Raw genomic sequence first — 22,444 nt, 5'->3', positions numbered from 1 at the left:
TGTCCTTGAGCAAGACACTTAACCCCTAACTGCTCCCCTGGTGAGCAGGTCGGCACCTTGCATGGTCGTCTCCGTCGTCGGTGTGTGAATGTGTTTTTATTTTTTTATCCACTTTTTCTCTCATTTTCAATTTCTTCTCCCATCCCAATTTTTTTCGTATCATCCAATTCAACCCTCCCCTGTCTTTGAACGCTGTTTCTTGCCTCCCACAAGCCGGCTGCAATGTGGACTAAGTCATACATAGCACGAGTCCCCTCCGATACTCGAGGTAACAGCAGTCGCATCTTTCCACCTGCACGGCTCGATCTTTCAGCGTCAGGGGTCTGGGCTTTGGAGGGGCCCCGCCCCCGTCGCTTCTTGATTCTACTGTGCAGGCGCACCAACCGACCTGTAGGAGTCGCTGTCCACAACGCCCGATCCCCACCCATCAGTTTCCCTCCCCCTAATACTGCCAATGTGTATTAGTGCGGACGACCAGCTAAACTGAAAGCAATGTGGAGCACTGGGCTCGAACAGGGAGGCGAACCTGTTCGAGCCCAGTCTCCAGTATTCGTGGTGAGCGCCTTGCCTACTGCACCACGTAGCCGCCCCCGGTGTGTGAATGTGTGAGTGAATGGGTGAATGTGAGGAACAAATTGTAAAGCGCTTTGGATAAAAGAGATATATAAATGCACCATTTACCATTTAGGCCTACTTAAGAACTTGGTATCGCCAAAGAAAGTGTGTATCCATTTGTTCCCCTTTCAAAACATTGCTGCCAGACGGCAGAGAGACCCAACTTCACCAGACTAAAGGCCCCCACATAGTCGGGCGGAACGTACGCGGAACGTACTCTGCAGAGGTCCGCGCGGACTCAAAGCGCAAAGCTCCAATGTTCTAACCGCGAGGACGTCCGCGTCGCTCACTTGGTGTCACACAAAAGGCTGCACGGCGTGTTGGTTGATAGCGACCCACATTAAATGTGACACCGATCTGCATTTTACTCTGAACACTCACTCCGTGCCAAGAGAGAGTAGGGCAGGATCATGGTTAAATGGGTAGGATTGGTCCAGTAAAACATTGGCAGGTAGATGGACGCTAAATTTTGTTTTTACTATCGCTAATCGTTATCGTTATTTCATCATCTGAAGAAACTTGAGAAGTTTGAATGGCTTTTCTAAATTAAGTGTGTAAAGCTGCCCGTTTTATTTCGAAATCTTGGAAAGGGAGATAACCTACACTTTTTGACACCTGTGGACGACGCCGTGACAGAGGGTGTGAATAGTGCACAAGGATTGTGGGAAATGTAGTAAACTGGCACGAGAAATGTAGGAAATTGGTACGCGGTGGGTACGCTCGACTATGAAACCTCAAACGACTGCGGACATGCCACACAGAGTCCGGTCCGCTCACAGTACGCCCGACTATGTGGGAGCCTTAACCTCCTCATAGTCACCACGGCCATCATGTCTTTTTCTTTAAAATTCATCTGAAGATTCAAAACGTGTGATTTGACCAACAAGCTATTCGTTTTTTTTATGTCAAGGTTGTTAGCTAGCGCCAATCATTCACAACTGTGGTAATTTGCTTAAACGTAATGACATTTTCAATGATCAAATAATTTACACGTGACGTTTCTTCAGGGGAAACCAAATACTATGTAACATTAATATCTCTGTGAGGGAATCTGTCAAAGTTGTCTTTGAGATTGACAGCTTTTGCGTGTCACCGACTCACCGCGCCTCCGGGAAGAAGATAAACAATCGGTGCATGTGTGGAACATGTGTGGAACATGTGTTGTAAAGTTACTGTGCGATACTCACATGAGGTCGTTTCCCTTTGGCAAATGATAATGCTGAATCGCTGATCGACGTCGCTTGCTTGTTGACATCTAACTCACCCGGGCCGGTGCTTTTATTGTCATGCCGTAAAACTTTAAATTATAGCCAGGGCTTTTATTAGCTTCAATCAAGTGACCTCAACAACCGTCTATATTTTGGACAGACGTCTATATGGGACAGGCCTTTATTTCCTTTCGCACATCGAACTCTTGCTCAGCAAAGATGGGAAATACGATCAAATTGTTTCTTTAAACCGGTATGAATATTACTTGCATAGAAATTCGATTAACGTCTCACTTATGAATCACTCATTTGATCTGGCTCCGAGAGATGGCGCTAGTGAATGTAGAGAGAGAGCAATTAGACTTTGTTTTCAGTCGCCTCGCTGTCCAGTTCAACCTAACCCTTACCTTCAGCACTGGACAGTGCCCGGCCGCACTCACACACACGCACGCACGCACGCACGCACGCACGCACGCACGCACGCACGCACACACACACACACACACACACACACACACACACGCACGCACGCACGCACGCACGCACGCACGCACGCACACACACACACACACACACACACACACACACACTCAGCAGCCCGCTGTCCAGTTCAACCTAACCCTTACCTTCAGCACTGGACAGTGCCCAGCCGCCCACACACACACACACACACACACACACACACACACACACACACACACACACACACACACACACACACACACACTCAGCAGCCCACTGTCCAGAGAGTCAGACAGAGAGAATATGAGGTACAGTGCGCTGCCTGGCACAGGAACACTGTCTGAGATGCACTCGCCGGCTCAGCTACCTCGACCAGGTTGGGCCTCTTGGGATTTATTTCCTCCAGACATTATGACCCTCACAAGCTTCCGCACCTCCCACGCAGTCTGGCCCTTTTACCGTCTTGGATTTCAGGTCGTACTTTTTCCTCTGTGACATTTGAATGCAGAATTGAAGTATAAAAACAAATGATAACCAGATAAATTATTAATGTAGACCCGGCTTCTAATTGAGACCGGCCTTTATTGATCAAAACGTGTAGCAGCCACACCCGGTCGGTAAAAGGGAGAAGCGTATATATGGGACTCGGCTTTTAATTCAGGTTTTATGGTAATCGTTTCGCTGGTATTAAAGTGCAAAGTAAATCTTTTACATGCTTTACTCACAAATGTGTGAATTGACGTGTGAAGCGTCCACAGCGTGAAATAATATTGTTTCTAAAGAGATAACACGGAGCGTTTGACGGCTATATACGTAGGCTATGATGTTGGCTGAAGGGTAGCTTTGCTTATAAAGTTTGGACACAATCACGTTTCAAATGAGTTTATGACAACAATTTAGAAAGCACACCGCGTTTACAAGGCCAGTAAACTCCGGCATCTACTCCGGATTGTTTTGTTCTAAAAAACTCAGCAACAGCTGTCATATTTCAGCAGTAAGATAAGATATTCCTTTATTGGAAATGCAGGCATCATAGCAGCATGGGGGGGGGGGGGGGGGGGGCAGGTATGGGCAGGGTAATAGTAGAAGACATAAATACAGGCAATAAAACTAGTACAGTAGAAAAGTAAAAATAGGCAGTGTAAACAATGTAATTAACTCTAAATTTTATTAACCTTTATTTACCCAGGGTAGGTTCGCTGAGCACGGATGCTCTTTTTCAGGAACGCCCTGCTTCACAGTCACACAGTTCCATTCACACCTGGGAGCTGCCCAGTACAACCACAGTCTGCCACCGTTGGCCACTGAGCAACTCCACTGGAGCAGTTGGGGGTTAAGTGCCTTGCTCAAGGGCACTTCAGCGGTTGGTGTTAAGGGTATGGGAGAGAGTTATTAGGCGTGTTCGAGATTGGCTAGGCGTACGCAGATCTGCGCAGGTTTTACTACGGCCTCGCCAAGCGCGTTGCATGACGGTTAGAATGTTGTCCGACTTGCTCTAAAAATCTGACGAGACGAGGCGCGGAACTCTTGCGGAAGCGAGCCACGCACAGCCTTCAGAACGAGGCTCCACAGTACCTCTCACTCGGCTGCTCCACGCAAACCCATGATGGGAAACGACTTGCTATGGTCGCGCAAAGCACCTATTGGCTCAGAAAAGTCACCAGCCACGTGACAGCCAGCGTCGTCTGTTTTGCCTCAATATACTGTATATATAATTCTGTTTTGCCTCAATATACACAGTATACATATATATATTGATGTAAAACTGAATTATTCAGCAGTGTGTTGTGTGTGCGCGCTGCGGTGGCCAGGAGCGCGCAACAAGATGGTATACATTATGGTATATGAATAGTATATTCCACTATAGCAGGTATATGGTGTGCTGTACATTTGAATCTGATCTAATTTTGCACACGGCCATCGCATTATAATGAGCTGGACAGGTGTGTAATGTGTGTGTGGTGACGTGAACGCGTATCTGCCATGCGAGACTAGACGAGAGGCTGTTGTCAAATCTGAAGTGTCCGACGTTCTGACTCCTCCCCCGGCTGCACTCAGCTACTCTCGTCTACTTTCGAGGCGAGCCGAAATCAATCTCGAACACGCCTATTAATTCACTTCCCCAGCCCAGATTTTTTCCTGCCGATCCAGGGGATCGAACCAGCGGTCACAAACCCGCTTCTCTAACCATTAGGCCACCCGCTGCCCCAAATAAATATGCATAAATATAAATACGCATAAATATACGCATCTGAGCAGTAGGCAGTGTGATCAAAGGTGCAGATGAGGGTCTGTATGCCCTATCAGTTATATTATAGGCCTACATTACAATAAATATGGTTACAAAACATATTTATTGTACATATATTATATATTATTAAAAAAAAGTAGCTAGGCGCATAAAGGGCAGACCCGGGATCAGTTTGTTCATCGCTCTGAGCAGCCGGGCCGTTAGCACCCCTGGCCTGGCCTGGCTGTCCTGACCGGCATCACTCCGCTAATAACAACACTGGAGGTCAGGACAATCGTGTAGACATCTGACCTCCTTCAGCAGCAGAAACAGACTAATGCGCCAAGATGAAAACACGCGGCTGATAATATCTTACTGCATTGCACTGTTTGTATGAAGACTATAGCAGCCATGATTTGTAACGGAGACATCATGCAATATAACCTTGTGTACCGTATCAATTTCGACTTCTGCAGCAGTTTTGAAGTCTGCCTTTGCCACAGAGAACCTGCCGTGATCGATCCTTGATTTCGTCGCAACTGCATGATGCTGTTCACATAGTATGATCTCTGATATGTGTATGGTATGGTAGAAATGGATTTAGATGTCGTCGCTATTTTACCCAAATTGTATACAAATACCATGGTAACATGTTATAGCTTATGACATTATAGGAATTAGCCTACAGTGTTTTGATTTCAGGTATTTCGATTAGATTAGATTAGATTCAACCTTGTTGTCATTGTGTATAGTACAAAGCTGATGAAATGCAGTTAGCATCTAACCAGAAGTAAAAAAAAAAAAAAAAAAAAAAAAAAGTATTATTTAAAACTGCAGGTAAAACCAAGTAGTAAAAACAAGTACTACAGCATAAGCTTATCTAACAGTTTGTACCGTGTTATTGACAGATTAGTATACACAGTATGTAATATATTAAATTATACATAGAGGTGCAGTGGACATAGGTGGAAGGGGAGTGTATATATAAGGGTCGTATCAGTACAGTATAGACAAGATATGTACTGTTGGTGTTGTGTACAATATATAATAGTAATCTGAACAATGTGAGAGGTTCAGTTTGTGCAGGAATGAATAGTGCTGCAAATATAAAAGTACTGAGACATTGTAGCAATGAGTGGCTCACAGGAGGTAGAGAGCGGTCATCTGGTAATCAGAAGGTTCCCGGTTCGATTCCCGCTCCTCCCAGCCAGGTAGCAGTCTGTTTATCGTAATGCTTAGCGCTTTGGTGTGGTGGGGTTCAGCAGGACCACAGCCTCCCTCTGGGAAGAAGCTCTTCCTGAACCTCCTGTAATGCCTGCCGGATGGAGAGGAGAGGAGAGTAAAGGGTCCATGGTTAGGGTGGGATGCCTTGATCATGCTGTGCCCTCCCCCTGCCCAGGCAGCGGTTACGGTGAAGCCGGTGATCCGTTGGGCAGTTCGCACCACCTGCAGAGCTGGAGTAAAAGTCCATCAGTAGTAGCAGGAAGTAAAGGCGTCTTTTTGATCAGGGTGGTGGAGTTCAGGGACCGCGTGAGATCATCTGACGCCAAGGAATCTGAAGCTTGATAAATGCTCCACCTACAGCCCCGTCGATGTTGATGGGGGGCGTGTGCATGGCTGCTAGCTCGCCTGAAGTCCACAATAACCTCCTTCTGGGTCTTCTGGGTGTTAAAAGCCAGGTTGTTTTCAGTATACCACAGTATACCACCACAGCTGTAGGCCTTCTCGTCGTCACCCTCTGATCAGGGCTACCGCCGTGGTGTTGTCTGTGTTAGAAGCCTGTACACAGGAACACGGTCACAGGTGAAGATGTAGTACAAAAGAGGGCCCGCCACATAGCCTTGCGGCGCGCCGGTGTTCAGGGTGAGAGTGGAGGAGGGGTCTGTTAGTCAGAAAGTCAGAAAGTCTCAATTGCAGAGGGATGTGCTAATAGGGAGGTGTGTAGTGGTTACGTCATCGCTGTTTCCGGCCGGTCCACCTCGCAAAATTGCAACGTATTTCCCCATTGCCCATTTCTAAATCGTCTCGTTTAAAACAAATAAAGCATGAACATTTGCATGGTGTACCTTTCTGTGCGTATTCATCCACAATCTATAGCTCAACATGAAAATATTCGCAATTAATCGTAAAAAATAATTGCCGAATTTTATTTCAACCAAAAATGCTTAAACAATAATGTTAGCGATAGAAGGGAACTCATTTTGTGCAAAAATGGAAAGCGTTGGGCGGCTGGGTGGCGCAGCGGACTAAGCACTCGTCACCAACGCGAGAGACACTGGTATCGAATCCGGCTGCTGGCTGTCTCTCCTATGTCTCGGAGGAAGCATCTGATAGACTTCAGGGCTCCCTAGACCGACCAGTGGGGGGCACATGCGAGCAACAACCAGGAATGGGAGGGGGGAATTGGCATAACGACAAAAAATTGGGATGGGAGAAAAACACAGAAAAACAGGAGGAGAAAAAGTGGATAAAAAAAAATGGAAAGCTTTCCAATGTTCATGAGGCAGAATGGTTACAATAGCCGATAATCCATTTTCCCAATGATAAATCCCGGACCTCGCGGGCGGTCCAAAGGGACGTCAGACTACACCTCCCTATACAGAAGCTGGCTAAGCTCAGATGGGATCACAGTGTTGAATACTGAGCTGAGAATGTCAGCATTCTAACATCGGGACCGTCCGTCCAGGTGGAGCAGTTGCAGAGTTGATTGCCGCGGAGATGGAGTCCACTCGCTGTTGACCTGTCGGTGCGGTAAGCAAACCGATGGGGGTCATAGGGTAGTGAGGCAGACAGCATTCCAGACGACGTGATGGAACCAGTGTCTCGAAACACGTTGCAATGATGATGATGGGGGGGAGGGGAGGGGGTGAGTGCAATGATGGGGTGTGAGTGCAACCGGGCGGAGGTTATTATAGAGCCGTAGCAGTGGAATGCCTCGGCGCTGGCGCGACGGTGGCGGTCTGTGGAAGCTGGCGGGGACAACTGCCTGGGCCAGCAGGGAGAATGTCCGTAGAGACCCCCGGCCAGCTGCTGCCCCGCGCAGACTCTGAGCACATGACCAGGTATTCCATCCGGCCAGCTGCCTTCCGTGTACGCTCACCCTGCTGCTCGGGGCGGCGCAGACGTCAGGGGTGGAAAGTGAGAGAGAGGCAGCTCACCAGGTGGGAGAGGTGACCTCCTTGTTGACCTCCTCAGTGCATCTCTTTATTCAAAGTCGGTAGTTTCTCGCCCCGCCAGTTGAGGACACTCGAGTGGCTGAAATGGACGTGGATGATTTGAGCTGAAAGCAATCAAGTTACCTATTCACTTGTGAAGGTGCAAAATTGGTAGCGCGCACCTCAATGCAGCTCAGCGGTTAAAGGCATTAGGCAGGTGGGCTAGAGAGCAGCACTGGAGCTTAAAGCAAATCCACCCTAAATTAGAATTCACACGGTATTCCTATAATACTGTAAAGCTCTTTTAAATTTTTTCTTTGAGTCTCCCATTAAGCTGACCAGGAAGACTGGACTAATGATGTCATCATCAAGAGACAAGTCATGAAGCTGCTCTATAGTGTACAGTGGGGTGACTCCTAGGTCACTGTTATGTGATCAAACAGCGCCCTCTAGGCAAAATAGCCCTGATTGGTATTGTGCCTTGTTTGCCTTTTTTTTTGTTTTTGTCTGATGTGTGGGTTGGATTTCCATCCACCCCCCCCCCCTCTCTCTCTCTCTCTCTCTCTCTCTCTCTCTCTCTCTCTCTCTCTCTCTCTCTCTCTCTCTCTCTGTCCTCTCTAACCCACACATCAAGACCAAAACAATAAACTATCTATCTACTAAACTCCAACCCACACACATCAGACCAAGAACAAAGAACGTAAACAAAGCGCAATACCAAACGGGGCTCGCTTGCCTATAGAGGTCGCCCGTTTGACAGCATTTCAGATTCTACCTTTAAATAAAACTATTTATTTGGATGTACAGTAATAGCTCAAACTACATTTCTACGAGCCCACATAGTATCTAACTAATTAATCGTTAACGGACCACTTGATCACAGATTTGAGTCTCAACACGCCGATGCCCAGCGGTTTATCTTTATACCATAGATATTGACCTCACTGTCTGAGATCACTGGAATAGCACAATGTAAATCGTTTTACGGTGAACTTTCCCTTTAATAGCTGCCACGGGAGAGAGAGAGAGAGAGACAGCGCTGAATCAAACACACAGCTTTTGGAAAACCTTGTTGGACCCGGCGTTGTGAATGGTTAATTGGTTGCGTTGAACTTGTGCCCGGCGTGAAAACCCTCTGGTACGAGGCACTGCTTACAAAAGGAGCAGAAGTGGTTTAATTGCAACGGTAATTAAGTGTCTTTAGCTCAATCAGTCAATTAGTCAGACCTGCAGAGTCGAGTTAATTCAATACAATGGTCTTTATTGCCCGCTTGAAGTGGCTATTGGGAATGTACTTATTCCTCCTGACAGGTTGGTAAAGTTCACATAGAGCACATATGCGGCATACGTGAAGCTATTTCGGTGGCAGCGTGACCGCCGGTGACTGCCGAAGCGCCAGCGCAGCAGGTGAGGGTTACGTAAGTGTCTTGTTCAAGGGCATGTGGCATGATGTGGCATGAGAGATCCGGTCAAACAGCTAAACCGGTGTTTTTGGTTCATTTGGGCCTTTAAACCGGTAAATCACCGGTCCAGGCCCCAGATGCTGCTGGTCACACGGAGCCACATCCTCCGGTTCTGTCGGACCGCCCAGACGGCAGGGTGAGACGGTCTCACCGCTCTCTGACCCTGGGGATAGAAATGATGACCTTCTTACTGGAAATGAGTCTTCGCTCCTCTCTAACTGACGCCCACCGTGAGATAACGGCTCAGGATATGTGTGTGTGTGTGTAATGACGTCATAACAGCACCTTGGAGTAAACCCACTTGTAATTAAGCGATAGGCTCACGACAGGCCGTGGTATATGGTTATTATATCACAGCCAAGGGGCGTTGTTCCCGGGTGAAGTGGAGGGCTGACAACCCCCTCAGCTGTGATAAAATCACCATATATATCACGGCCTGGGGTGAGCTATATGACAGCTATAGACACATCCCAACTTAAAGTTTTTATTAATCTTATGAATAATTTATACAAGGAAATAGGTCCTCCTGGTGTATAGCGTACACACTCGCTTTTTTTTTTTTTTTTTTTTTTTATTATTATCTTTTCCCCCCTTTTTCCGTTTTTCTCCCCTCCCAATGTTAGTCGTTATGCCAATTCCCAATCCCCTTCCTGGTCGTTGCGCACTCTACCCCCTACCGTCGGTCTGGGAGGGCGGAGACTATCACATGCTTCCTCCGACACATGTGTACCCAGCCCACCACTTCTTTTCACCTGGCAGCGCGGACTCTCACTGGGAGAGTGTAACGTGTGGAAGGTCACACTACCTCCCTCCAGATCCTTCCCTCGCTGTGCAGGCGCCCCAACCAAACTGTAGGAGTCGCTGTTTACAACGACCAGGACCCACCCACCGGCTTCCCTCCCGCTGACTCTGCCAATCGAGCCAGTATGACGGCCGGCCAAGCCGGAGGCAACGCTGACAGCCGGATTCGATACCAGTGTCTTTTGCGTTGGTGACGAGCGCTTAGTCCGCTGCGCCACCCAGCCGCCACACTCGCTTGTTTATTGTTAGACTTGTTAGCGAAGGAACAGTGACAGCAGCTGCTAACAGAGCATTATAAGCTCTTATTAAATACTATAGAGTCTGAGGTGTTCAGAGCACATTCACATTGTAACGCTAACGTAACAGCAACAAACAAACGTACGAGACGGCTAATGCTAAGTTAGCGGCGGCTACTCATAACGATAGCATCCCTGCAATCACGTCTTGTTATTATTCCGACCATTCATGAATTCATTCATTCATATTTTGTATTCTGTTCCAGTCGATCCCCCCCTGCAAGCTCTCATCTACTAACGTTATCTTTGCTAACGTTACAAGACAAAGTAGTTCCACTGGGAGCATGTCTATGTTCCCCGGGTCCTATGTTCCCCAGGTTCTATGTTCCCCGCTTTGATTGATTGATTGATTGAATATTTTATACCACCAGCCCTGATTCCAAACTCTAACCTTAACCAGTTCGAAAGAGGGCCTAAGCTTAACCAGTTCGAAACAAGGCGGACATTAATAATTAATAAAATAATAAAAATTAATAAAATGTTCAATCTATTAATCAATCAAGCGGGGAACATAGGACCCGGGGAACATAGGACCCGGGGAACATAGGGATGAACCCGTTCCACTGTTGTGTAGCAGCAGCTAACGCTAGCTCTTTAGCCAGTTAGCTTGTTGTGTAGCAGCTAATGCTAGCTCTTTAGCCAGTTAGCTTGTTGTGTAGCAGCTAATGCTAGCTCTTTAGCCAGTTAGCTTGTTGTGTAGCAGCTAATGCTAGCTCTTTAGCCAGCTTGTTGGAATAACACCATGACCAGAATGTGCTCTCACAGCCACCAAGACGAAGCCATTGTCGGTCAGCCAGGTGGGCTAACGTTACCACGGAGGTCTAGCGCCTGGTTAATGTTAAAGGAACACGCCAACATTTTGGAAAATTCGCTTATCGTCTTCCCCAGAGAGAGACAAGAAGATAGATACCAATTTTCTCTCTGTGCGTTCAGTAGAAAGCTATCTGGCTGCACGTTAGCCTAGCTTAGCACAATAAATGGAAGCGGACATGGCCGGTTAGCCTTCGGGAGAGGTGTTAGTTGGACAATGCCTAGGCTAACCGGCCATGCGTGGGGTCGAAAGTGGCTCGGGAGGTAGAGCAGTCGTCTGGCAATCCGGAGGTTCCCGGTTCGATTCCCGCTCCTCCCGGGCAGCGTGTCGATGTGTCCTTGAGCAAGACACTTAACCCCTAATTGCTCTCGATGAGCAGGTTGGCACCTTGCATGGTTGCCTCCGCCATCGGTGTGTGGATGTGTGAGTGAATGGGTAAAAATGTGAGTAACAAATTGTAAAGCGCTTTGGATAAAAGCGCTTTGGATAAAAGCGCTATACAAAAAAGCAGCCATTTACCAGCCATTTACCATTTACCATGTCCTCTTCCATTCATTGTGCTAAGCTAGGCTAACGTGCAGTTAGATAGCTTTCTACTGAACGCACAGAGAGAAAATGGGTATCTATCTTATTGTCTCTGTTATGGTTTGTAACCGACCCCAATCGCACAACACAAGACAGGTATGATGGTTTGCCAAGAAACAGATATTTATTGAACAACAGGGAAATACAGGGAAAAGGGCACTGTCCCTTTAAGGGAGAATCACAAATACAGGAATATAATATGAGGGGAAGGAAAGGTGCCTTTAAGAGGCGGGCAGGAAAAGGGAACACTAAGGGAAAGTAAGGGAACGCCTAAGGGAAGGTTAAGGGAACGCCTTGGGACAGAGGGACTAGAGACTAGGTAAACCAGGGACAAGGAGAACTAGGGAGAGAGGACTAGGGACTAGGAGAGCTAGGGAACAGGAGAAACGGGGACTAGGGGAACTAGGGACAAGGAACTAGGTGGAACTAGTAGGGGAGAACTTGGGACCAGGAACTAGGTGGAACTAGAAAGGGGAGAACTAGGGAACAGGAACTAGGTGGAACTAGAAGGGGAGAACTTGGGACCAGGAACTAGGTGGAACTAGAAGGGGAGAACTAGGGAACAGGAACTAGGTGGAACTAGAAAAGGGGAGAACTAGGGAACAGGAACTAGGTGGAACTAGAAAGGGGAGAGCTAGGGAACAGAGGGGACTGAGGCCCGCGGAGGCGGGCTGGGAAAACAGGGAGGAACTGGGAGGACTGGTGGAAATCATCTGGGCCGCTCTGCAGGACAGAGGAGATAGTTAATGCACAAAAGGGAAAAAACAGAGCAGGTGCAGAACAGTCCAAATAACAAAGTGAACAAAGTAATAATATCTTCGTGTGACAAACACACAGGGGGAGATGTAAAGTCCAAAAAATACTATTCTAAGTGAGAACCAAAAACAGAGGCAATACGCTGGGGAACAGCAGCGGGACGAGGGCAAGGGGCATTACGCTGAGTGAGTGACATCACAATCAAAACTCACCCAGGCGTATGCGTAAAGGTACAGGGGCAGCAGCGGGAACGGGGGCAAGGGCACTACGCTGAGTGAGTGACATCACAATCAAAACTCACCCAGGCGTATGCGTAAAGGTACAGGGACAGCAACGGGAACGGGGGCAAGGACACTACGCTGAGTGAGTGACATCACAATCAAAACTCACCCAGGCGTATGCGTAAAGGTACAGGGACAGCAACGGGAACGGGGGCAAGGGCATCGCCACCGGGTGGCTGGCTGTCGGAGCCGAGGAACAGAGTGCTGGAACAGCGGCGGTGACGAGGATGTCGTCCACCGGGTAGCCGCTGTCGGAGCCGAGGAACAGGGTGCTGGAACAGCGGCGGTGACGAGGATGTCGTCCACCGGGTAGCCGCTGTCGGAGCCGAGGAACAGGGTGCTGGAACAGCGGCGGTGGCGAGGATGTCGTCCACCGGGTAGCCGCTGTCGGAGCCGAGGAACAGAGTGCGCGCCACACCTTGGTGTGCGCGTCGGAACAGTGGCGGTGGCGAGGATGTCGTCCACCGGGTAGCCGCTGTCGGAGCCGAGGAACAGAGTGCGCGCCACACCTTGGTGTGCGCGTCGGAACAGTGGCGGTGGCGAGGATGTCGTCCACCGGGTAGCCGCTGTCGGAGCCGAGGAACAGAGTGCGCGCCACACCTTGGTGTGCGCGTCGGAACAGAGAGACGCCTCGGGGTGCGTCTGCGAGGAGGAGTGTGCCAAGCACGAAGGTCTGGAAGATGCGCGTCTGTGCGCTGGTGCGGAGGAGCGTGCCAAGCTCGAAGGTCTGGAAGATGCGCGTCAGTGCGCTGGTACGGAGGAGCGTGCCAAGCTCGAAGGTCTGGAAGATGCGCGTCAGTGCGCTGGTACGGAGGAGCGTGCCAAGCTCGAAGGTCTGGAAGAAGCGCGTTGCGCGCTGGTCGGGAGAGCGTGCCAAGCTCGAGGGTCTGGAAGATGCGCGTTGCGCGCTGGTCTGGAGAGCGTGCCAAGCTCGAGCATCCTTGGAAGATGCGCGTTGCGCGCTGAGGACTGGAGAGCGTGCCAAGCTCGAGGGTCTGGAAGATGCGCGTTGCGCGCTGGTCTGGAGAGCGTGCCAAGCTCGAGCGTCCTTGGAAGATGCGCGTTGCGCGCTGAGGACTGGAGAGCGTCTGCGCTGGTCTGGATGTGCGTCAGGACGAACAGCTGCGCGGGGGTCTGCAGTGGAACGCTGGGGTGCCTCCCGTGGAAGTACAGGGAGCGCAGACCAGTCTCCCCCACAGGCAACGGCGACAGCTGGCGAAGGCTGGAGCAAACATCTCGGCGCCGGAGAATGGAACAGCATAGGCAGACAGAGGATCTCCCGAAAGAGTCTAGATGTTTAGAGAATATGACTCGGCAAGAATACAACACGACCCCACGCCAAAACGAGGGGAAGCGCCCTGGTATTTAAAGCCCACAGGGGGACTAATTAGCCTGCCACCACAGGTGCGAGAGATAATAGAATATCGAACAGGTGTGGCCACTAAGGGTAAGGAACGAGAGGGTGGGGGCTAGAGAGAGTGAGTGAGAAGGGAAAATAAACAGTACAGAAGGGAAATAAACAGTATAGGCTTAAAGAACCAGAGAAAAGGTAGTGAGCAGCGGGCAAAACCTCACAGTATCCCCCCCTCCAACGGGAGCCACCCGGCGACCCAAAACAAATACAGACAGAGTGGCAGGGGGCAAAACAAGACAAAAACAAAAGGTACTGGCCAAGCCAGCAGGGGAAGCCACCACAAGAGTGGGGCTAGCAAAAGAAACAGGGTCGCCGAGGGGTAACTAGGGTAGCAGAGGGGCAACTGGTCTAGAGGAACTGGGTCTAGAGAACTAGTCCAGCAAACTGGGCAAGAGAACTGGTCTAGAGAACTGGTTTAGGGAACTGGTCTAGAGAACTGGTCTAGAGGAACTGGTCTAGAGGAACTGGGTCTAGAGAACTGGTCTAGAGCAACTGGTCTAGAGGAACTGAGGGGCAAGCAGGGTAGCTAAGGGGTAACCATGGAAGCACCGGGAAAGGGCTAGCAGAGGGAAGGCTAGCTGCCAGGGCACTGATAGCTACAGGGCCTATGCTAGCTGTACTGCTACATCAACATAGAGGCTGCGCAAGCTGCCGGAGCTAGGCTGGCAGACAGGGCTGGACCAGCATGAGAGCACAAGCTAGCTGGAAGGACAGTCCTAGCTGTGTGAGAAAAACTGACCTTGCTAGCTGAAAGGGCAGTCCTAGCAGTGGGATAAACTACACAAAAAAGTGGAGGCCATGCAGAGGGACCGGGTTAGCTGCTTGGGCCTGGCTAGCTACAGGGCCTATGCCAGCTGCAAGGCTGCATTAACATAGAGGCTGTGCTAACAGCCGGGGCCAAGCTAGCAGACCGGGGCCATGCAGAGGGAAACTGGGTTAGCCGCCAGGGCATGGCTAGCTACAGGGCCTATGCCAGCAGCAAGGGCTGCATAAACATAGAGGCTGTGCTAGCAGCCGGGGCTAAGCTAGCAGACAGGGGCTCTGCTGAGGGACTGGGTTAGCTGCCAGGGCATGGCTAGCTACAGGGGGGTCAAACAGGGCAAAACGGGAAGCAAACAGGGGAGCTAACCGGGGAGACTAACAAGCTAAACAGGGGAGTAACAGGCTAACAAGGGAGCTAAACAGGACTAACAGGGAAGCTAAACTGGGCAAACAGGGAAGCTAACAGGGCTAACAGGGGAGCTAGAGGGGAGACTAACAAGCTAACAGGGGAGCTAACAGGGCTAACAGGGGAGCTAGAGGGAACAAGAAAAAAAAAGGCAAACTCAACATACACCGTCTGTGCTGGCTGGGGTCGTCGATTTGGTGGGGTCGTACTGTTATGGTTTGTAACCGACCCCAATCGCACAACACAAGACAGGTATGATGGTTTGCCAAGAAACAGATATTTATTGAACAACAGGGAAATACAGGGAAAAGGGCACTGTCCCTTTAAGGGAGAATCACAAATACAGGAATATAATATGAGGGGAAGGAAAGGTGCCTTTAAGAGGCGGGCAGGAAAAGGGAACACTAAGGGAAAGTAAGGGAACGCCTAAGGGAAGGTTAAGGGAACGCCTTGGGACAGAGGGACTAGAGACTAGGTAAACCAGGGACAAGGAGAACTAGGGAGAGAGGACTAGGGACTAGGAGAGCTAGGGAACAGGAGAAACGGGGACTAGGGGAACTAGGGACAAGGAACTAGGTGGAACTAGTAGGGGAGAACTTGGGACCAGGAACTAGGTGGAACTAGAAAGGGGAGAACTAGGGAACAGGAACTAGGTGGAACTAGAAGGGGAGAACTTGGGACCAGGAACTAGGTGGAACTAGAAGGGGAGAACTAGGGAACAGGAACTAGGTGGAACTAGAAAAGGGGAGAACTAGGGAACAGGAACTAGGTGGAACTAGAAAGGGGAGAGCTAGGGAACAGAGGGGACTGAGGCCCGCGGAGGCGGGCTGGGAAAACAGGGAGGAACTGGGAGGACTGGTGGAAATCATCTGGGCCGCTCTGCAGGACAGAGGAGATAGTTAATGCACAAAAGGGAAAAAACAGAGCAGGTGCAGAACAGTCCAAATAACAAAGTGAACAAAGTAATAATATCTTCGTGTGACAAACACACAGGGGGAGATGTAAAGTCCAAAAAATACTATTCTAAGTGAGAACCAAAAACAGAGGCAATACGCTGGGGAACAGCAGCGGGACGAGGGCAAGGGGCATTACGCTGAGTGAGTGACATCACAATCAAAACTCACCCAGGCGTATGCGTAAAGGTACAGGGGCAGCAGCGGGAACGGGGGCAAGGGCACTACGCTGAGTGAGTGACATCACAATCAAAACTCACCCAGGCGTATGCGTAAAGGTACAGGGACAGCAACGGGAACGGGGGCAAGGACACTACGCTGAGTGAGTGACATCACAATCAAAACTCACCCAGGCGTATGCGTAAAGGTACAGGGACAGCAACGGGAACGGGGGCAAGGGCATCGCCACCGGGTGGCTGGCTGTCGGAGCCGAGGAACAGAGTGCTGGAACAGCGGCGGTGACGAGGATGTCGTCCACCGGGTAGCCGCTGTCGGAGCCGAGGAACAGGGTGCTGGAACAGCGGCGGTGACGAGGATGTCGTCCACCGGGTAGCCGCTGTCGGAGCCGAGGAACAGGGTGCTGGAACAGCGGCGGTGGCGAGGATGTCGTCCACCGGGTAGCCGCTGTCGGAGCCGAGGAACAGAGTGCGCGCCACACCTTGGTGTGCGCGTCGGAACAGTGGCGGTGGCGAGGATGTCGTCCACCGGGTAGCCGCTGTCGGAGCCGAGGAACAGAGTGCGCGCCACACCTTGGTGTGCGCGTCGGAACAGTGGCGGTGGCGAGGATGTCGTCCACCGGGTAGCCGCTGTCGGAGCCGAGGAACAGAGTGCGCGCCACACCTTGGTGTGCGCGTCGGAACAGAGAGACGCCTCGGGGTGCGTCTGCGAGGAGGAGTGTGCCAAGCACGAAGGTCTGGAAGATGCGCGTCTGTGCGCTGGTGCGGAGGAGCGTGCCAAGCTCGAAGGTCTGGAAGATGCGCGTCAGTGCGCTGGTACGGAGGAGCGTGCCAAGCTCGAAGGTCTGGAAGATGCGCGTCAGTGCGCTGGTACGGAGGAGCGTGCCAAGCTCGAAGGTCTGGAAGAAGCGCGTTGCGCGCTGGTCGGGAGAGCGTGCCAAGCTCGAGGGTCTGGAAGATGCGCGTTGCGCGCTGGTCTGGAGAGCGTGCCAAGCTCGAGCATCCTTGGAAGATGCGCGTTGCGCGCTGAGGACTGGAGAGCGTGCCAAGCTCGAGGGTCTGGAAGATGCGCGTTGCGCGCTGGTCTGGAGAGCGTGCCAAGCTCGAGCGTCCTTGGAAGATGCGCGTTGCGCGCTGAGGACTGGAGAGCGTCTGCGCTGGTCTGGATGTGCGTCAGGACGAACAGCTGCGCGGGGGTCTGCAGTGGAACGCTGGGGTGCCTCCCGTGGAAGTACAGGGAGCGCAGACCAGTCTCCCCCACAGGCAACGGCGACAGCTGGCGAAGGCTGGAGCAAACATCTCGGCGCCGGAGAATGGAACAGCATAGGCAGACAGAGGATCTCCCGAAAGAGTCTAGATGTTTAGAGAATATGACTCGGCAAGAATACAACACGACCCCACGCCAAAACGAGGGGAAGCGCCCTGGTATTTAAAGCCCACAGGGGGACTAATTAGCCTGCCACCACAGGTGCGAGAGATAATAGAATATCGAACAGGTGTGGCCACTAAGGGTAAGGAACGAGAGGGTGGGGGCTAGAGAGAGTGAGTGAGAAGGGAAAATAAACAGTACAGAAGGGAAATAAACAGTATAGGCTTAAAGAACCAGAGAAAAGGTAGTGAGCAGCGGGCAAAACCTCACAGTCTCTCTCTGGGGAAGACGATAAGCTAATTTTACAAAATGTTTTTTAATGTTAACGCTACCCCCCACTAGCTGGTTGGCTTGTTTTCAGACGCGGAGTGATACTGAATTGTGCAAAGGAATTAAGACGTCATATAGCCGTGGTATATTGTTATTATACCACAGGCTATGAACCAACCAGATTGCTTGATTTGAGCTACCTGTTTTATAAGTTGAAATAAAGCTACTTTACCATCTGAATCGGATCCTTTTCAGGTGGCGAACCGGATAACACCATTAGAATGTTGTGGTCTGGTGGTCAGGTGGCATAGCGGAGATTGCATTCGTCACCAACACCGGAGACGCTGGATTCGCCTGTTCGAATCCAGCTCACAGCTCCGGTGTTGTCACCAGCTTGGCTGGCCGTTCACACTAATACAATTGGCAGTATTAGAGGGTGGGAAAGCTGGCGGGGTGGGTCCGGGTCGTTGTAAACAGCGACTCCTACAGTTCGGTCGGGGCGCCTGCTCAGCGCGGATAGGATCTAAGGGGGTAGTGTGATCCTTCCACACGTTACACCCTCTCAGTGAGAGTCCGCGCTGCCAGGTGAAAAGAAGCGGTTGATTGGCTACACATGTGTCGGAGTAAGCATGTGATGGCTTCCACTCTCCCAGACCGACTGTGGGGGGTAAGTGCGCAGCGACCAGGAAGTGGATTGGGAATTGGCATAACGACTAACATTGGGATGGCAGAAAAATCGGAGGAAAAAGGAGGGGGGAAAAGATCAATACAAAAAAATTATAATAATGTTGTGGTCACGTGGTGCCGGTTGAGCAAACGTTTGTCGGTGCTGGGCCAGTTGAGGACACGAGCAGAATGCCTGCCAGTAGCCAGCCAGCCACCATCAGTTCTAATCATGTCCTAACATGTTTTACACACGACAATGTCCCAGACCTACTGGTAGAGCGCTGTGCTCCCCGCAGTAAAACGATGTGCTGCTTCAACAGTTCGCTGATTTATTGTTAGAAAGTGTGGTGGATTATGATTTATCAATTATATCATAGACGGATCAAAATAGGTTTAATAGTAAAAACAATTATTACAAAGTAGTACAAGTGGGTTAAATGAGCGTTGGCTGAGAGGAGGGCTCTCCTCGTGACCAGCTAGGAGACACTGGGTGACGAAGAGACGGCGACAATGATCTCAAGTAGAGAGGTGTGGCGGCCGTAGCCCATGGCCTCTCACCTAGGTGTGAACTAAGCCATTGTTTGGGTCAACAAAAAAGGGATTACCCCACAAAATGTGCACAATGCTTTGATTTAAAGCGTATATATACGTTGATGTCTCTGGTATCGCTGCTAGAAGGACCAGACAATGGCCAGAGATCAGTGTAGATAGTGATTATTATAACTCACCAATGTTATACTATAGTGTGGTTTGCAAAGCCTGGCTGGAGGCCTGTCTGGTGGGATATATACCTCTGACATGGTACCAGGTTGGATGTATAGTATTGTGCTCAAACAGTCACAAGAGATGCGTCCTAAAATCAGTGGCTTGTGTGAAATAAGAGCTGTGAAGAGAACAACATTGTTAAACTATTAAAAACATTGTGACGTCAGATGGAAAGCACAGTACTGCTGATTGTACTTAATGTGACTAGTAGCAAGGCCTGCCTGTCTGTCTGATGGGACGTTGATGTGTTTTGTCCATTCTCTCTGTCCCCCTACAGACCTGATCCACTGCACCAATGAGATGAACGTCAACATTCCCCAGCTGGCCGACTCGCTGTTTGAGAGGACCACCAACACCAGCTGGGTGGTGGTCTTCAAGTCACTCATCACCACACACCACCTGATGGTGTACGGCAACGAGGTGAGCTGCTCCGGGCGTCTGCTTAGATCACCCGTTACAATACCGCTATCAAAGATAAGATAAGATATTCCTTTATTGATCCCCTTGGGGAAATCCGGGCATCATTGCAGCATGGGGGAGGGGGGAGGGGAGGTACAGGTACATGGTATTAGTAGGAGACGTAAATATAGGCAATACAACTATAGTAAAGATAAAAACAAGCAGTGTAAACTATATCATTAACTCTGAATATAAGAATATGAGCAAGCAAAGAGTAATCTAAGGTGCAGATGAGGGTCTGTATGCCCTATCAGTTATATTATACATTACAATAAATATGGGCAATAAATACTTAGGATCTGAATATAGACTATGAGTAAGTAAAGTATACAGTACACACAGGTGCAGTATACATAATGTCATAGTTAGGTACCCTAACTGGCATGATATGCGTACATTAGTATACCAGCAATACCATTAATTTGCATTAGGTTGGATTTATTTTATTGTATTTGTCCTTTGTTTATAGAGGTAAGCACATAAGGACTGAGATCTCTTTCTGATATGTTTCCTGTTTACAATAGACATATAAAAAAATTCACAAACAAAGTATAGTTCCTACAAACATTCTGTCGAACATTAACAAACATGTATATCAATTGAAACAACTTACAAGCAAAAACTAACATATCAGATGGAATGAAATCTTCTAACTTCCTGTAGATTTGTATGAGGCATAATATTCAAAACCAGTTGTGCCAAGCTCAGTGTTTATATGTGTCGTATCCTAAGTATTCCTATGACCTTGTACCATATGTGCTGTATTTAAAAGCAATCAGAGAACAGAGATAATAGGGGTATTTACAATGATTTAAATACTAAACTGTAATTGAGAGAACCAATGTCATTTTTGTATAATCAGATTGTACCTAATTAAGGAAATTGATAGCTGAGACGTCTTTTCTCTCCCGCAGCGTTTTGTCCAGTACCTGGCTTCTAGGAACACACTGTTCAACCTCAGTAATTTTTTGGACAAAAGTGGATTACAAGGTAAAGTTTGATTTTGGCTCATTTCAACTTTAAAGGATAGTTCGGATTTCTTTTAACAAAGTAGTATAAAATCCGTGCCAGTAGTGTAATCAGTGCGTAGCCATTCGCTGACTTACAGAGTCCCGTGGTCAAAGTTCTGGCTGTGTTCCGAGAGAGCCGGGCCAACATGCGTGGTCCGGTAATAAAATAGTTTTAAGTTAAGCCACATTATAACATGCAAACAAAACATTTGAACCATCTACAACCGAATACAACAGTCCTCGTGTATTTCCTATGCTTGATTCTTTGATCTCAGAGAAGAGGTTTAGTGCGTAAACCACTCAAGAAAAGAACTATCTCCAAGATATTGCTTCTGTCTGAGAGAATCAAGCATTTTAAATGCAAAAGGACTTTGGTGGATGGTTAAAACGTTTCTTTGCATGTTGTGTGGTGTGGCTTAAAACCTGTTTACTACTGGACCCCATGTGCTGCTGGGGACTCGCTAAGTCCGCTACTCTACTGGCAATATTTCATACAGCTTTATGTAAAAACAAATTCCAAACTATCCCTTTAGGTTTTGCTCCATTCATTTACTATTTAACAATGAATAGACCTCTCAAGTATGTTGTAATAATTGTGCCCAAATAAAGTCAGATTCCACCCATCTCCCACGGATATAGGAAAATTAATAGATCACCCCTAGCTTTGTCGGTAGTTCACACAGGCTCTTTACCTTGAATGACGTCTTCTAATGTGTATTTTAGGCGGGAGATTTAGAATTTCAATATGGCCATTTAAAAGGGAAAAAAGCATTCCCTGTAAATATGGGCATAGCGGAACTGCAACGTCTGCTCGTTCAGTCTTAGCAATGTGGCTTTTATGAATATGCTAGTTTGACAAAATCATAAAATCATGAAACTGACTTTTTCCTTTCACCCCAAACGCACCATGAAGGAAATGACTGGTCAACGGGAAAAGGAACCGGAGGTTCACATTTTACATTTATATTTGTTTTTCAAAATGATCACAACACTTGAGAGATCTATTGTGATGACAGTGAGCTAGTCCTGCGCGCCTGTAACGCCTCTGTCTTTCTGTCCCAGGTTACGACATGTCCACGTTCATCCGGAGGTATAGTCGCTACCTGAATGAGAAAGCTGTTTCATACAGACAGGTCGCCTTCGACTTCACTAAAGTAAAGCGAGGGTAAGGTTTTGAAATGACTCAAATACCATATATGTATATGTATATATATACGGAGGGGGTAAGGTTTTGAAACATCGCAACAACAACATGACTCAAATACCATATATATATATATATTAGGGGTGGAACGGTTCACAAAATCGACGGTTCGGTTGGTATCACGGTTTTAGGTTTACGGTTTTCGGTTTGGTTCAGTATACGTTGTTTTTTATTTATTTATAATTTAACACTCCAAAAATACCATAAGATATATCGCCTAAAAATAATCCAACTTTTCAGTTATTCTCAAGGACGTAGTCATGCAAAAACTGAAAGAAGGAGGCCATTTGACATCAGGCACATTATTTTGACAGTGACGGTTAGAGC

At 48.8% G+C, this 22,444-nt stretch overlaps 1 protein-coding gene across 7 annotated transcripts in view; it reads left to right on the top strand.

Moving 5' to 3' along the window:
- picalmb (phosphatidylinositol binding clathrin assembly protein b) overlaps window positions 1-22,444 on the top strand; it is a 50,853-nt gene that overhangs the window by 3,817 nt on the left and 24,592 nt on the right. For 4 of the 7 annotated variants that reach the window (XM_084317328.1, XM_084317332.1, XM_084317331.1 and 1 more), the window contains exons 2-5: window positions 19,722-19,864; window positions 20,818-20,893; window positions 21,827-21,859; window positions 21,976-22,078. In XM_084317328.1, the coding sequence (XP_084173454.1) occupies window positions 19,722-19,864; window positions 20,818-20,893; window positions 21,827-21,859; window positions 21,976-22,078 (355 nt within the window). The remainder of the gene's footprint in view (window positions 1-19,721; window positions 19,865-20,817; window positions 20,894-21,826; window positions 21,860-21,975; window positions 22,079-22,444) is intronic. The other 3 variants (XM_084317333.1, XM_084317330.1, XM_084317329.1) reach the window with 1 other exon arrangement.

The sequence above is a fragment of the Notolepis coatsorum genome (assembly GCF_963971535.1).
Source record: "Notolepis coatsorum genome assembly, chromosome: 1".
Classification (NCBI taxonomy): Eukaryota; Metazoa; Chordata; class Actinopteri; order Aulopiformes; family Paralepididae; genus Notolepis; species Notolepis coatsorum.
The sequence above is the reverse complement of the archived record's forward strand: the minus strand, read 5'-3'. Positions and strand labels throughout refer to the sequence as shown.